The 15,529-nt window shown below is 46.9% G+C and overlaps 1 protein-coding gene across 2 annotated transcripts in view; it reads right to left on the reverse strand.

Annotated features, from left to right (window-relative positions):
• Positions 1 to 233: 233 nt before the first annotated feature.
• The window catches only part of tmc4 (transmembrane channel-like 4), a 28,011-nt gene continuing 12,715 nt past the window's right edge, over positions 234 to 15,529 (reverse strand). The window contains exons 3-16 of one of the 2 annotated variants that reach the window (XM_076971179.1): positions 13,333 to 13,481; positions 12,979 to 13,155; positions 12,231 to 12,316; positions 11,855 to 12,000; positions 11,489 to 11,636; positions 9,727 to 9,885; positions 9,406 to 9,560; positions 9,162 to 9,288; positions 8,642 to 8,739; positions 8,241 to 8,424; positions 7,876 to 8,006; positions 7,263 to 7,418; positions 7,014 to 7,092; positions 234 to 2,131 (exon numbers count right to left, since the gene is read on the reverse strand). In XM_076971179.1, coding sequence (XP_076827294.1) covers positions 1,274 to 2,131; positions 7,014 to 7,092; positions 7,263 to 7,418; positions 7,876 to 8,006; positions 8,241 to 8,424; positions 8,642 to 8,739; positions 9,162 to 9,288; positions 9,406 to 9,560; positions 9,727 to 9,885; positions 11,489 to 11,636; positions 11,855 to 12,000; positions 12,231 to 12,316; positions 12,979 to 13,155; positions 13,333 to 13,481 — 2,653 coding nt within the window. In that variant the 3' untranslated portion in view covers positions 234 to 1,273. The remainder of the gene's footprint in view (positions 2,132 to 7,013; positions 7,093 to 7,262; positions 7,419 to 7,875; positions 8,007 to 8,240; positions 8,425 to 8,641; positions 8,740 to 9,161; positions 9,289 to 9,405; positions 9,561 to 9,726; positions 9,886 to 11,488; positions 11,637 to 11,854; positions 12,001 to 12,230; positions 12,317 to 12,978; positions 13,156 to 13,332; positions 13,482 to 15,529) is intronic. The other variant, XM_076971180.1, reaches the window with a different exon arrangement.

Below are 15,529 nucleotides of genomic sequence, written 5' to 3' on the forward strand. Positions count from 1 at the left end.
TTGCTGTCCTTATTTGTTTGTCTGTATATTCACCGGAGATTAACAATTCATTCATTGAATAGCCTACCTATCTTGAGGGGCATGTGTGTACGGAGGGAGGGTGCGGGGGCGGGGGGGGGGGGGGGATCGAACGAACCCTTCGATCCCCCCTGGCTACGGGCCTGATACCGTCAGCTCGCATCAGCTGGCCCAGTCCGCGTCCGCGGTCCAACTCGTTCATGTGTTTACAGGCTCAGTCCGCGGCCGCGCTGAGCAGGTTAGTCTGACTGGAGCGGGGGAGGTAATAGGCACCGTTAAACAACAGCGTGTCTACGGGCCGGGGCCGCAGTGCGCGGCAGTGGCTCCTCCACGGGCTGAGTTAAACCACCGGCGGCCTACCGGCCCACTAACCCATCGGTCCACCGGGGAAATCCCCGGTAGCAATGTATGCCAGTCCGCCCCTGGTATGTAGTAGGCTATTTCGAACACAGACAACGTTTCCCCAAAAGCATCAAAACACAAAGATCAATTTTAACACCCCCTCTCTTATATAACGGTTAAACGAGGATTACATTGAACACACTTTCTCTCATTTAACTGTAAAACAAGTTTTACATTGAACACACTTAATGTGTAAAAAAAAACAAAACATTAAACACACTTTCATTTTAACGGTAAAGTGAGTATTACATTGAACACATTTTATCTAATTTTAATGGTAAAGCGAGTTTTACATTGAACACTCATTTTAATCATAAGTCGTTTGGGCAACGGGGCCCTCACTTATGGTTTCCCTTCATTCTAAAACACCCACATTGTACATGACTGGTGCAAACAAAACAACTCCATAAAATTAACGGAGCGGCAGTGTTGAAGAAAGACCACAAAAGGGCTCTGAATATTTGGCATCTTCATTTCATTTGGGGTCCTTTACAGAAATACACATAAAGCTCATAATTCTGAAAGCAGATTCTGTTTTACCAGATATGGAGGTTTTTCAGAACAGGATATCTATTTACATACAAAATCTTATAGTTTGTCTTTAAAAGAAATTAAACATTGAAATGCATGAGAAGTATGACTTCAACTTGATTTATACTATGACATATTATTATACCACAATATACTTATCCTATAAAACCCATTTAAAGTCTAGGTAAACCTCTGCAACTTGAGTCTATTTTGATGCAGATTCTAAAGCTGACAAAAAACCTTGACCAGGCTTGGGATAGTCACTTTACAGGGCATCTGTATAATGTAGGTGTGATGTGGTCAGTCTTCCCTGTAGTGAAGGTCAGTCTTTCCTGTGACGTCGTCCATGATTGTCAAAAACTTTTGGGAAGTTAATGCTGGGCTGTGTTATTAGGTCATCATCTGGCTCAAATGAGAGATTGTGATATTGCTCCCTGTGAGATGGTGTGTGCCACAGGGTGTTTCTTTCTCCTTGGGGTGACCCATTCCACTGGGTGTCTCTCTCTCTGGGGAGTGACCCATTCCACTGGGTGTCTCTCTCTCTGTAGAGTGACCCATCCCACAGAGTGTCTCTCTCTCTGGGGAGTGACCCATGCCACTGGGTGTCTCTCTCTCTGTAGAGTGACCCATGCCACTGGGTGTCTCTCTCTCTGTAGAGTGACCCATGCCACTGGGTGTCTCTCTCTCTGGGGAGTGACCCATCCCACTGGGTGTCTCTCTCTCTGGGGAGTGACCCATCCCACTGGGTGTCTCTCTCTCTGGGGAGTGACCCATCCCACTGGGTGTCTCTCTCTCTGGGGAGTGACCCATTCCACTGGGTGTCTCTCTCTCTGGGGAGTGACCCATTCCACTGGGTGTCTCTCTCTCTGGGGAGTGACCCATCCCACTGGGTGTCTCTCTCTCTGGGGAGTGACCCATCCCACTGGGTGTCTCTCTCTCTGGGGAGTGACCCATCCCACTGGGTGTCTCTCTCTCTGGGGAGTGACCCATCCCACTGGGTGTCTCTCTCTCCAGGAGGTGGCTCATTCCACTGGGTATCACTCTTTCTTGTGGGTGATGTGTGCCACAAGGTGGCGCTCTCTTCCAGGGGAGCCCGAGTCTGTAACCCTCGAGCTTTTCTGGAACCTGCTGAATTCAGCTCCTTAATCTGTTTGACCAGGAACTGTTTATCACGCCCTTCCTGTATAAGAGAGGCCAATACCCAGAGGCAGTGACCAAAAACATTATCAGAACTATCTGGCATTGCATGGACATCCTTCAAACAAATTTAAAAGATATGTCTGTTATAAAATATTTTAGACATACAAATATATTTACGTACATAGTCAGAAAATGTAGGAACAGCTACAGTCACCACATCATTAGAAACAACTTATAGGTGCATTATATACTTGTAGAGATATTTTGAGTACTTATAGAGGTACTAATATATACTAATATATACATATGAACTATAGTCTGTAACTGATGAGACCCCATACACTGTGAGGCACCACCACCCATTCCTGCTCATCACTGGAGCTGCTGTGGGTGCAGGCTAGTGTGGGCTGTACTGGTATGAGAGTGTGGTGGGTGCTAGTGTGGGCTGTACTGGTATGAGAGTGTGGTGGGTGCTAGTGTGGGCTGTACTAGTATGAGAGTGCGGTGGGTGCTAGTGTGGGCTGTACTAGTATGAGAGTGCGGTGGGTGCTAGTGTGGGCTGTACTAGTATGAGAGTGCGGTGGGTGCTAGTGTGGGCTGTACTAGTATGAGAGTGCGGTGGGTGCTAGTGTGGGCTGTACTGGTATGAGAGTGCGGTGGGTGCTAGTGTGGGCTGTACTAGTATGAGAGTGCGGTGGGTGCTAGTGTAGGCTGTACTGGTATGAGAGTGCGGTGGGTGCTAGTGTGGGCTGTACTGGTATGAGAGTGCGGTGGGTGCTAGTGTGGGCTGTACTGGTATGAGAGTGCGGTGGGTGCTAGTGTGGGCTGTACTGGTGTGAGAGTGCGGTGGGTGCTAGTGTGGGCTGTACTGGTATGAGAGTGCGGTGGGTGCTAGTGTGGGCTGTACTGGTATGAGAGTGCGGTGGGTGCTAGTGTAGGCTGTACTGGTATGAGAGTGCGGTGGGTGCTAGTGTGGGCTGTACTGGTATGAGAGTGCGGTGGGTGCTAGTGTGGGCTGTACTGGTATGAGAGTGCGGTGGGTGCTAGTGTAGGCTGTACTGGTATGAGAGTGCGGTGGGTGCTAGTGTGGGCTGTACTGGTATGAGAGTGCGGTGGGTGCTAGTGTGGGCTGTACTAGTATGAGAGTGCGGTGGGTGCTAGTGTGGGCTGTACTAGTATGAGAGTGCGGTGGGTGCTAGTGTGGGCTGTACTGGTATGAGAGTGCGGTGGGTGCTAGTGTGGGCTGTACTGGTATGAGAGTGCGGTGGGTGCTAGTGTGGGCTGTACTGGTATGAGAGTGCGGTGGGTGCTAGTGTGGGCTGTACTGGTATGAGAGTGCGGTGGGTGCTAGTGTGGGCTGTACTGGTATGAGAGTGCGGTGGGTGCTAGTGTGGGCTGTACTGGTATGAGAGTGCGGTGGGTGCTAGTGTGGGCTGTACTGGTATGAGAGTGCGGTGGGTGCTAGTGTGGGCTGTACTGGTATGAGAGTGCGGTGGGTGCTAGTGTGGGCTGTACTAGTATGAGAGTGCGGTGGGTGCTAGTGTAGGCTGTACTGGTATGAGAGTGCGGTGGGTGCTAGTGTGGGCTGTACTAGTATGAGAGTGCGGTGGGTGCTAGTGTGGGCTGTACTAGTGTGAGAGTGCGGTGGGTGCTAGTGTAGGCTGTACTAGTATGAGAGTGCGGTGGGTGCTAGTGTAGGCTGTACTAGTATGAGAGTGCGGTGGGTGCTAGTGTGGGCTGTACTAGTGTGAGAGTGCGGTGGGTGCTAGTGTGGGCTGTACTAGTGTGAGAGTGCGGTGGGTGCTAGTGTGGGCTGTACTGGTATGAGAGTGCGGTGGGTGCTAGTGTGGGCTGTACTGGTATGAGAGTGCGGTGGGTGCTAGTGTGGGCTGTACTGGTATGAGAGTGCGGTGGGTGCTAGTGTGGGCTGTACTGGTATGAGAGTGCGGTGGGTGCTAGTGTGGGCTGTACTAGTATGAGAGTGCGGTGGGTGCTAGTGTAGGCTGTACTGGTATGAGAGTGCGGTGGGTGCTAGTGTGGGCTGTACTAGTATGAGAGTGCGGTGGGTGCTAGTGTAGGCTGTACTGGTATGAGAGTGCGGTGGGTGCTAGTGTGGGCTGTACTGGTATGAGAGTGCGGTGGGTGCTAGTATGGGCTGTACTAGTGTGAGAGTGCGGTGGGTGCTAGTGTGGGCTGTACTAGTATGAGAGTGCGGTGGGTGCTAGTGTGGGCTGTACTGGTATGAGAGTGCGGTGGGTGCTAGTGTGGGCTGTACTGGTATGAGAGTGCGGTGGGTGCTAGTGTAGGCTGTACTGGTATGAGAGTGCGGTGGGTGCTAGTGTGGGCTGTACTGGTATGAGAGTGCGGTGGGTGCTAGTGTAGGCTGTACTAGTATGAGAGTGCGGTGGGTGCTAGTGTGGGCTATACTGGTATGAGAGTGTGGTGGGTGCTAGTGTGGGCTGTACTGGTATGAGAGTGCGGTGGGTGCTAGTGTGGGCTGTACTAGTATGAGAGTGCGGTGGGTGCTAGTGTGGGCTGTACTAGTATGAGAGTGCGGTGGGTGCTAGTGTGGGCTGTACTAGTATGAGAGTGCGGTGGGTGCTAGTGTGGGCTGTACTAGTGTGAGAGTGCGGTGGGTGCTAGTGTGGGCTGTACTAGTATGAGAGTGCGGTGGGTGCTAGTGTGGGCTGTACTGGTATGAGAGTGCGGTGGGTGCTAGTGTGGGCTGTACTGGTATGAGAGTGCGGTGGGTGCTAGTGTGGGCTGTACTGGTATGAGAGTGCGGTGGGTGCTAGTGTGGGCTGTACTGGTATGAGAGTGCGGTGGGTGCTAGTGTGGGCTGTACTGGTATGAGAGTGCGGTGGGTGCTAGTGTGGGCTGTACTGGTATGAGAGTGCGGTGGGTGCTAGTGTGGGCTGTACTGGTATGAGAGTGCGGTGGGTGCTAGTGTAGGCTGTACTAGTATGAGAGTGCGGTGGGTGTTAGTGTGGGCTGTACTGGTATGAGAGTGCGGTGGGTGCTAGTGTGGGCTGTACTGGTATGAGAGTGCGGTGGGTGCTAGTGTGGGCTGTACTGGTATGAGAGTGCGGTGGGTGCTAGTGTGGGCTGTACTAGTGTGAGAGTGCGGTGGGTGCTAGTGTGGGCTGTACTAGTGTGAGAGTGCGGTGGGTGCTAGTGTAGGCTGTACTGGTATGAGAGTGCGGTGGGTGCTAGTGTGGGCTGTACTAGTGTGAGAGTGCGGTGGGTGCTAGTGTAGGCTGTACTGGTATGAGAGTGCGGTGGGTGCTAGTGTAGGCTGTACTGGTATGAGAGTGCGGTGGGTGCTAGTGTGGGCTGTACTGGTATGAGAGTGCGGTGGGTGCTAGTGTGGGCTGTACTGGTATGAGAGTGCGGTGGGTGCTAGTGTGGGCTGTACTGGTATGAGAGTGCGGTGGGTGCTAGTGTGGGCTGTACTAGTATGAGAGTGCGGTGGGTGCTAGTGTAGGCTGTACTGGTATGAGAGTGCGGTGGGTGCTAGTGTGGGCTGTACTAGTATGAGAGTGCGGTGGGTGCTAGTGTGGGCTGTACTGGTATGAGAGTGCGGTGGGTGCTAGTGTGGGCTGTACTAGTGTGAGAGTGCGGTGGATGCTAGTGTGGGCTGTACTAGTGTGAGAGTGCGGTGGGTGCTAGTGTAGGCTGTACTGGTATGAGAGTGCGGTGGGTGCTAGTGTGGGCTGTACTAGTGTGAGAGTGCGGTGGGTGCTAGTGTGGGCTGTACTGGTATGAGAGTGCGGTGGGTGCTAGTGTAGGCTGTACTGGTATGAGAGTGCGGTGGGTGCTAGTGTGGGCTGTACTGGTATTTGAGTCACTGCTGAGTGGTCTGCTACCCAAACACAGCAGTAGGTCTTCCTACCAAGCATGGTGATAGGTGTTCCTACCAAACAGTGGAATGTGCTCCTACCCAATATGCTGATAGGTGTTCTTTTCTAACATGGTGGTAGTGTCACGCCTGGCCCCACCCACGCCTGGCCTCACCCTCGCCTGGCCTCACCCACGCCTGGCCTCACCCACGCCTGGCCCCACCCACGCCTGGCCCCACCCACGCCTGGCCCCACCCACGCCTGGCCTCACCCACGCCTGGCCCCACCCACGCCTGGCCCCACCCACGCCTGGCCCCACCCACGCCTGGCCTCACCCTCGCCTGGCCCCACCCTCGCCTGGTCCCACCCTCGCCTGGCCCCACCCACGCCTGGCCCCACCCACGCCTGGCCCCACCCACGCCTGGCCCCACCCACGCCTGGCCCCACCCTCACCTGCCAATCATGTGTTTGTTTTGTTTCCTCATGTGCTCATGTTTAGATTTTCCAACTAATTGATATTCACACACATGTAATCTGTTGCTACACCCCTCATTAGCGAATCATGTGTAGCTCGTTTATGTTTAAGTATTTATACCCATTAACACTATTTATACCCAGTGTTTGGTCTTGTGTGTTGCTCATTATTTCTAATGTGAGTGTGTTAATGAATTGGGCTTTGTTATTACGTGTTTCATGTTATTTGTTCCTGGCTCCAGTATTTGTGTTCTCCTGTATGGTAATTGACTCCGAGTTAGGATTTGCGTATAAATCTCGCTGCTCACAGCACTCGTGTCTGCTCCCTCTTCCGTCTACGACTACAGCGTCACACAATAACCAGCCAAAGCCCTTGTGGGTCTGTTCCTCTGTCGCTGCCTTTTTTATGTGAGCCCTGTTTTTGTCTTTGTGTCTGCATGGTCTACTCTTCCTTTTGGTGTGTTTCGTTTGGGTTCTTGTTCTGGTTTGGTTTGTCTGGCTTTTGGTTTTTTGGTTTCTGGTTTGCGCAACTTGTAATTTGTGGGGGGGGGGGGGGTACTGTGGAAGGTGTTCCTACCAAACACAGAAAGACTGATGTGATGTGTTTACCAGCATGTGCTGCATCTTCAGCAGTGAAACCGTTTTGCTGTAAACTGAAGTTAATGCTGCCATATAGCACAACAAGACACTGGAAGAGCAGAAACACCAGTTCAATTAATTAATTAACACAGTGAATTCACTAATTCATGCAGCACGTTCATTAATTATGTAGTTATGCATAATGTATTTTTTAGTAGCCTACATATGACACAAAGTATTTTAAAGGAAAATGTCAGACTGGTTTAAATGCACACTGACCATGAGATGATGAAGAGTGGTGTGGAGAAGGCTTGGGAGCCCATGAAGAAGAGGAACTCCTGGGTGGTGTTGGGGAGAGCGTAGAAGGAGGCAGGAACAGTACTCCACATGGTGGAAGAAAACCGGAATGGGCCGCAGTCATACGATGGATGGATACTGGACACAGGGTGTTAATGATATCACCATTATCATACAGCGAGTTGCCAGATTATGAACTGTAGGGACTCTACAGCTGTGCCTACAGGGCACTGCTTGTGTTTTGGTTGGTTCTACTCAAACATGTACTGACTGATGCTAGCTTGTTTTGCTGCACAGTTGTGCCATGGTTCCAGTGTATTTTTCTGTTTAATTACAGCGCAGGTGGTGTTTGCTGCAGGTATATATTATATGCTTATATATCAGTTTATGCTGGACTCATGTGTTTGCATAAACAATATTTACTAGAGCATTTAGAGTGTATGAGTGTATTAAGATTATATGGTTCACACTTGCTCTTTAGCTCTTTAGCTCAACCAGGTCATGACAGAGGCCAGTAAGGGATGCCCCATACACACACTTGGCAATGCTGTACATGTTTGCCAAACTGGTCAGTATAGATTTATTTTTTACGCACTTGGCAACGCTGTACACTAGCACCACACTGGCAAGAATCCAGCCAAACAGCAAGACCAAGAAGAAGAAGAAATTTGAACTGGTGGAGCGGAACATCCTCACGGCCGGCCGGCAGTTCTGGAACAGAGTGACCTGCAGAGAACCAAACCAGCAATCAGCCCCAGAATGTCAGCAGAAGACGGGCCTGTCCCAGCCCCTTAAACGGGCTGCAGTGTAAATGAGGTCCAAATTAAAGCCAAACAAGATGAAGTGAGGAGAAGAGAATGAGCCAAGACAATCAGGAGAGAGGCAGCAGGATGCTGTGTAAAAGAATGAGACAGAGAACTTGAGGTCGTGTTTAAGAAGCAGGACAGAAGGTGTGTGCACCTTTTTGCAGTAGAAGATGATGATGAATTTGAGAGTGTTAATGAGCGGTAACAGAGGGCAGAAGAGGGCCCCGGTCCACACCACCGTCTGACCGTACACAAGAGCCAGCACATTCGCCGGTACCACAAACTCCTGCCGCCCCACCCACTGGGCCAGCTTCCACGAGCAGTGATCCACAAAAATCCTGAAACATACACACACACAGTCACTCACACACACACAGTTATTATACATTGAAGCTGCTAGGTGTCTGAAGGCTGATCCTGTTATTTGCTGCTAACCCTGGAGTAGACCAAGAAAAGGAAGCAGATGGTGTGAGTTTTGGGGAAAAGTTGGGAGAGATTGACAGACCCCAAATCAAAGAGAGCAACACAGAAAGTGAGAGAGAGAATGTGACAAACCTGCGTGGAAACTCAACAAGACCGAGCATCGCTATTGTAATTAGGAAGTCGAAGAGCATCAACTTGTACATCTCCTGCCCCACACGCGTCTCCCAGCACTGTGTGTGTGTTTGTGTTAGAGAGAGAGAGAGAGAGAGAGATGAAAAGAAACACATTGAGGAGAAACAGAAGAACAATATTAAATTATTGTGGAGCAGATTCATGAAATCAAATACATATGAGATGTGTAATATCACCATACTGTGTACAACAGGACCGGCTGTAAACAGTTTACTAATGTTGGATGATAACTGATATATCTTTGTTTTGTATCAGTTTACTAATGTTGGATGATAACTGATATATCTTTGTTTTGTATCAGTTTACTAATGTTGGATGATAACTGATATATCTTTGTTTTGTATCAGTTTACTAATGTTGGATGATAACTGATATATCTTTGTTTTGTATCAGTTTACTAATGTTGGATGATAACTGATATATTTTTGTTTTGTATCAGTTTTTTTTTTATTTTATTTACCTGATACATTTTATAGTTGTAACCACATGACACACAGGCCTCAGTGGAGATGTTCCCGTTACAGGTGATCTGATTCCACAGTGTGTACAACAGAACACCCAAACTGACCAGACGAAAGAACACTGCCCTGTGGAGAAAGACACGGGGTTGTCCCAACTACTTTTGTGTGACTTAGACTTATGATCTGCCTGTATCGTCTGCTGTTATATGTGCTCTGGACAATATAAGATAGTGTGGCTCTAACCGCAGCAGAGCGAGGATCACCGTGGTAGTGGGGGAGTACTTCTCCAGCACAGCGATCTGATCACACAGCAGGGGCACCACGAAGTTGGTGAGTGTTATGACCATGGAGGGGAGGTACTCCAAAAGCAGACCCACAAACCCGCCGCCCTGCTGCGACTGAGGAGAGGAAGAGATAGAGTGAGGGAGGAATGAAGAGAGAATGGGATATCACATGACTAGTATATTAGGACTTTTTCTGGTGTGTCTTGCTGCTCTGTGGTGTGTTTTGCTGAGAGTGAGTGGACATGGCTGGTTTAGTGAAACAGGTGTGGGTGCATCTCACCTGGCTGAACTGGGTTGCATAACCAATGCCAAAGAAAGCTCCCACTATCATTGCCACGACGATGAGGCTTAGGAAAAAACGGAAAGAGTACAGACTTAGTGTTTGAGTCAGAGTGAGAGAAGCTGCCTTTAGTTTGATCCGCTCCTCCTCCAAATCCACCTGAAAACAGAAAGAAGGAAAGAGAGAGCGGGGAGGGGGGAGCAGGGGAGAGAGAGAGAGAGAGAGAGGGGGGAGAGAGCAGAAGAGAGAGTGACAGTGAGATTAGGTACCTGTATGCATATGCACTGAATGTACTACTACATTATCTGATTTTGTTTACTAATAGTTCTATAGAGATAAAACTGTTGCAAAACTTGAGAGCGTGAAGGACCTAATTTGAGAACTTGTAAAACAAAATCTGTACATGTATTTTTAATTTGAGAACTTGTAAACTAAAAGTTGCACTTGTATTTTTGATACGAGAACTTGCAAACTAAAAGTTGCACTTGTAGTTTTAATTTGAGAACCTGTAAACTAAAAGTTGCACTTGTAGTTTTGACGTGAGAACTTCTAGAATAAAAATCTGAGCGTGAATGTTAAAAATCACTGGCAGGAAATGTGCACGAATTCAGCACAAATTAAAATCTGCCCACCTTGACTTTTGCAACACATATCTCGGAGTACGTGTTGCAAAATAGATTTGTGCACTTGTACGGTGAAGTGGGCGGGACAGTGGAGGGGGCAGTGAGGGATGGGACAAAAATCATGTCTCAGCTTATTTTTCGCTGCAAAAAGAAAAGAATTGGAGGCAGAACATTTACGGATAATTCCTTCTTTGATGGCACAAACACTGGTATGTTTTTTAACTGCATTATTTTTCTAATTATACAAGTGTGAGGGGGATATATATATATATATATATTTAGTTTATTATTCAGAGTTGATTTCATAGTTTAAAATTAATAGTTAATATGTATGGTTAAAATGTAAGGTGATGCAATATGTTATATCTGTTATATAATTCCCGAAGCACTGTACTGCAGTCCCGTTGATTTTAGTTCCGATGGGTTGACTTCCCAGGGGGGACTAATTAAGGGACACCTGGGGGGCTGGACCTGCTGCTCACACAAGAGAGAGGAAGAAAAAGCGTGTGTAGTTGCTACTACCAGTTATCCTGTCCTGAGCTGTTTGGCTGGAAATTTAAAATACAAGTGCAAATTTTAGTTTGCAAGTTCTCAAATAAAAAATACACGTACAGATTTTGTTTTACAAGTTCTCAAATCAGGTCCTTCACGCTCTCAAGTTTTGCAACAGATTTATCCCCATATAGTTCACATGCCAGAAGTGGTGTATGAAATGTTAACAGTCTGCCTGATAGGAAGTGTGTTCTGTTACTGTCTGAATGTTCCAGTGCAGTCTGCTACTGTCTGAATGTTACTGTCCAGTCTGTTATTGTCTGAATGTTACGGTCCGGTCTGTTACTGTCTGAATGTTACGGTCCGGTCTGTTACTGTCTGAATGTTACGGTCCGGTCTGTTACTGTCTGAATGTTACGGTCCGGTCTGTTACTGTCTGAATGTTACGGTCCGGTCTGTTACTGTCTGAATGTTACGGTCTGGTCTGTTACTGTCTGAATGTTACGGTCTGGTCTGTTACTGTCTGAATGTTACGGTCTGGTCTGTTACTGTCTGAATGTTACAGTCTGGTCTGTTACTGTCTGAATGTTACGGTCTGGTCTGTTACTGTCTGAATGTTACAGTCTGGTCTGTTACTGTTCTCTCACCTGCAGCTGGTAACGCATGTTACTTTGTTTCAGCCTGATGGCTCGTTCTTCCTGGAGACCATAATCCCACCCTGTAAATATCAGCATAGTGTACCTTCCTTTTGTCCCGCCCCCCATCGCCACGACAATCCGGGCCATATTACCCATCCTGTTAACCAATCAGAGTCTTGTGTTACCCATCCTGTTAACCAATCAGAGTCTTGTGTTAGCATTTACCTAATAATGTTCACTTAGTTTATTGATATTTCTGTCAAGGCCTCCCACTGTAATGCGAGCAGTTATACAGAAGCTCTTGTGCACACTTCAGTGCTGCGTGTAGTCGCTGCAGCTGGTGAACTCCAGGAGGCGCTAGTGCACAGTACTGACCGCAAGATGATGCAGGCGAGGCAGAACAGGAAGTAGAAAGCAGCGGTGAGCAGGTAGGCCAGCGGGATATTGTAGGAGGAGCCACTACTCATGACCTTCGTGTTGTCATAGAAACCGTAGAACAGGTAGGAGTACTCCATGAAGCCCTGAGAGGTGAATGTGGAGTGAGTCACAATGCACATGGATTGCTCACATAAAGGCTTTCATTAGGCAGAGGGACACAAGCTGAGAGGCCACTGTGAGTGTAATTCTACACCACCCTCACTGATCTCCAGGAGCTGAGGTCTTTGTCTTTCTCCTGACCTCGAAATTGCTAGCTCTTTCACTCACACACTTTTGAGTAAGGTTCTATATGAATAATTTTGATTCTGCGTACCGTTCCTGAGAGCAAATCCAAGAAGTAGCTGAAGTAAAGCGTAAGGGCACCAGGACTTGGGTCATACTGCAGACACACGTCTAGACCTAGACCAGGCCCAGACCAAAACCACACAGGTAACACATATACATATACCCACAAATCATACATGTGGTTTGTAGCAAAAGTGTGCCTTCACAAATAAAACTTGGTTTACAAAAATATATTGTTTACAAAAATATAAAGTACACAAAAAGCTTTCACATCTGGGCAGTCTGGAAAATTTCCTGAGCAGGAAATGGCAACAACGTTTCTTACTTCCTAGCATTCCAGATCATTCTAACCTTCCAGATCATTCTAACATTCCGGATAATTCTAACATTTCAGATCATTCTAACATTCCAGATCATTTCAACAGCAGAAACTCCACCATGTCCAGAGTAAACCACACTACACTCTGATCCATTTCTGCCCCACAGAAACCTTTGGACCAAGTATCTTGAAGATAAATCTTGAGATAAAATTTATATGAACAATGATATTGATGTGGATCATTAACCTAATGTTGAGGAATAATGAATAATCTTAAACCAGTCATAATTCATGGACATATGATAAGATGAATGTATATTAGATTGCTATAACCGAAAAGATGTAAAGTTCCAATTTTGCCTAGAATACATTTAGTCACTACTATGGGACAACTATGGGGCAGAGATGGTCTCAAATCAAGACAACACGCTCCTCCCCCTTGGTACAGTGCTCTTACCTGTCAGGTTGTGAGGGGAGAGAAGAGGTTCACTGTTGGAGCTGTTTGAGTTGATGGAGTTGAAGACCATGGAGGGAATTACCACAAACGCAGCCATCAACAGAAAAGACAGGAGGTTGAGAACAACCAAGAACCTCAGGAACAGGAAGTAGGATTGGACACCACCACCAAAGTGTCCTGCCCAGGGATACAGCAGGTTGAGAACAGGACTGAGACTTGAAAAACAAAAGGAGCATGTGCATTCTGGCCTTGGTTCTGAAGTCCGACCTGCCCTGGAGACAGTAGAACTCAGCCCTGCTCAGCCATTCAGTCAGGATCTGTTTAGAGCACTTATGTTTCTCATTTCTGTCTCACCTCCAATCTTGTGTGTCGCCTTTCTCCAGAGTGCCATCTCGGTCAACACAGTCGTCACACCCTCACGAAAACGTCCAAACACTTTAGAGTGGCGAGCGGTCCAAGATGACCAGCGAGATGACACGGGCACTCTCATCTGCTGTACCTGCCTAAGACAGACAGGGAGAGAGAGACAGACAGGGAGAGAAAAAGTTATGAGAGTACAGAGGGAAATATTACTACCATACAAATATATCAGATATGCATTACATACAGTAATACGGTAGTTTATTATCACAAAAAGACAGAAGTGTGTATCTGAGCTGGTGCCTACAGTTTAGAAAACATTTGTCAATCTTTTGATATGGTCTCGATTTACATAAAATTACCTTCAAACCAGGGCCGGCGCTGGGGGGGAGTTGAGGGGGGCATTGTCCTCCCAAATTGTGTCTTAGCCCCCCCAAGCACAATGCAAGAAACGGCTTTTTTTATTATCTCTGAACCAATCACAAAAATGCATTTTGCTTTACAGCGTGAAGATATTTCCTTGCTTATTCCTGATTGGCTCTTTGAGTCATATAAAAGTCGGCAGACAGCCCCAAATGGTTCAGTTCGGCAGTATATGTTCTGTTAGTGTCAGTGAAAGGCAGGTATACTGGTAAACACCAGTGTTTGGAACGTTACTTTAAAAAAGTAATTAGTTATAGTTACTCACTACTTGTTCAAAAAAGTAACTGAGTTAGTAACTGAATTACTCTATAATAAAAGTAACTCGTTACCAGGGAAAGTAACTATTTGCGTTACAGTTAAAAAAAGGTTATATGCCAATTAATTACGTTTTTTTTAAGCAGTTTTCACAGTCAGTTGAAATGAGTAGATCAGAAAGTTCTTTTGATATTTATTGCACATCCACAGACCAGTGCACGATAAAATCCTTTAAAATCCCAAATCTTTGTAAAAAAAAAAAAAAAAAAGCAAAAGTAAACAGTTACACTATATAAAGTGCATTTACATCTATGAAATTAAATTAAATTCTCTCAACCTGAGACAACTGGTTTGTTTACAACAGAAGTAAACTTAACAATACAACCTCTATTCTTAATTAAATAAATCAAATACCCAGTCTGGTAGACATTCAGGAACTTCAAGTATTTTCTTAAATAATGTTTATATCGCCTTGAAAATGCTAAATTTTCTTCGGCTTGCACCTGACGCCCTTCCGGCCTTCCGCGTGTAAAAACACGGGCTCTGATTGGCTATCATCACGCTGCCTTAGCCAATCGCTTACTGACTTGTTAAGTTAAACAGGTGTTACACCGAGAACCGTGACCTATTGAAATTTGTTACTACTCACTAGCCTGGGCAGCGGTCCGCTCGGATTACTGTTAGTATATCAATATATAGTAACGCACCGCTTTTAATGACCAGTAACGTCAACGGCGTTGTAATGACAGGAAAAGTAATTAATTATATTATCCCGTTACTGACAAAATGACGACGTTACCTAACGCCGTTATTTTTAACGGCGTTATTCGCAACACTGGTAAACACTCTTCTGAGTTTAAACTGACTTACACACGGTAATATTGGTAATATTTGCTTAACTGTGGTTTTTCGTTGCTTTAATGTTACTTACCTCTTACATAGGTGTTGATTAAATTATTTTATTAGCCGTTAGCGGTTAGGCTAACTTGGTTTTCCTAAACCTGCGCAAACGGCGGAAGCATTTAAATACTTGCCGCGCAGTGTTGTCCGAAACGATATGTAGTAATATAAAGAAAAAACAGGGGAATTTACCTGACGAATTTTAATGTTGCTTTTTCAGATTCCACCTTATAAAGGTGTATGAGCCCTGCAAACATGACTTTGTTCATTGTGCTGAGGTGCGGCGCGCGCGAAGTTACAAAATTCGAGAGGTGCACGACAGCGCCTCTTTAACCACATATGTCAAAGTCCCGGCCCGCGAATTGATTATCTATGGCCCCCTGGATGATATTTAATTACTATTAGAACCGGCCCGCAGGCCACAGCGGTGTTTTGTACGCACAAACACTACATTCCCCACAATGCAACAGTAGCCCACGAAGTCACTGCAGCGCAAAGCGTCGTGAGGGTCCGCGTGGCGAAAATGACGTAATCGCAGTGGCTCGATTCTCGAGGTCGTGGAGAAGGGTAATGCTGCAGGCCAGAGCCCCGGTGGGCGTGGTTAAAGGGCGGA

The sequence above is a fragment of the Brachyhypopomus gauderio genome, chromosome 13 (assembly GCF_052324685.1).
Source record: "Brachyhypopomus gauderio isolate BG-103 chromosome 13, BGAUD_0.2, whole genome shotgun sequence".
NCBI lineage: Eukaryota > Metazoa > Chordata > Actinopteri > Gymnotiformes > Hypopomidae > Brachyhypopomus > Brachyhypopomus gauderio.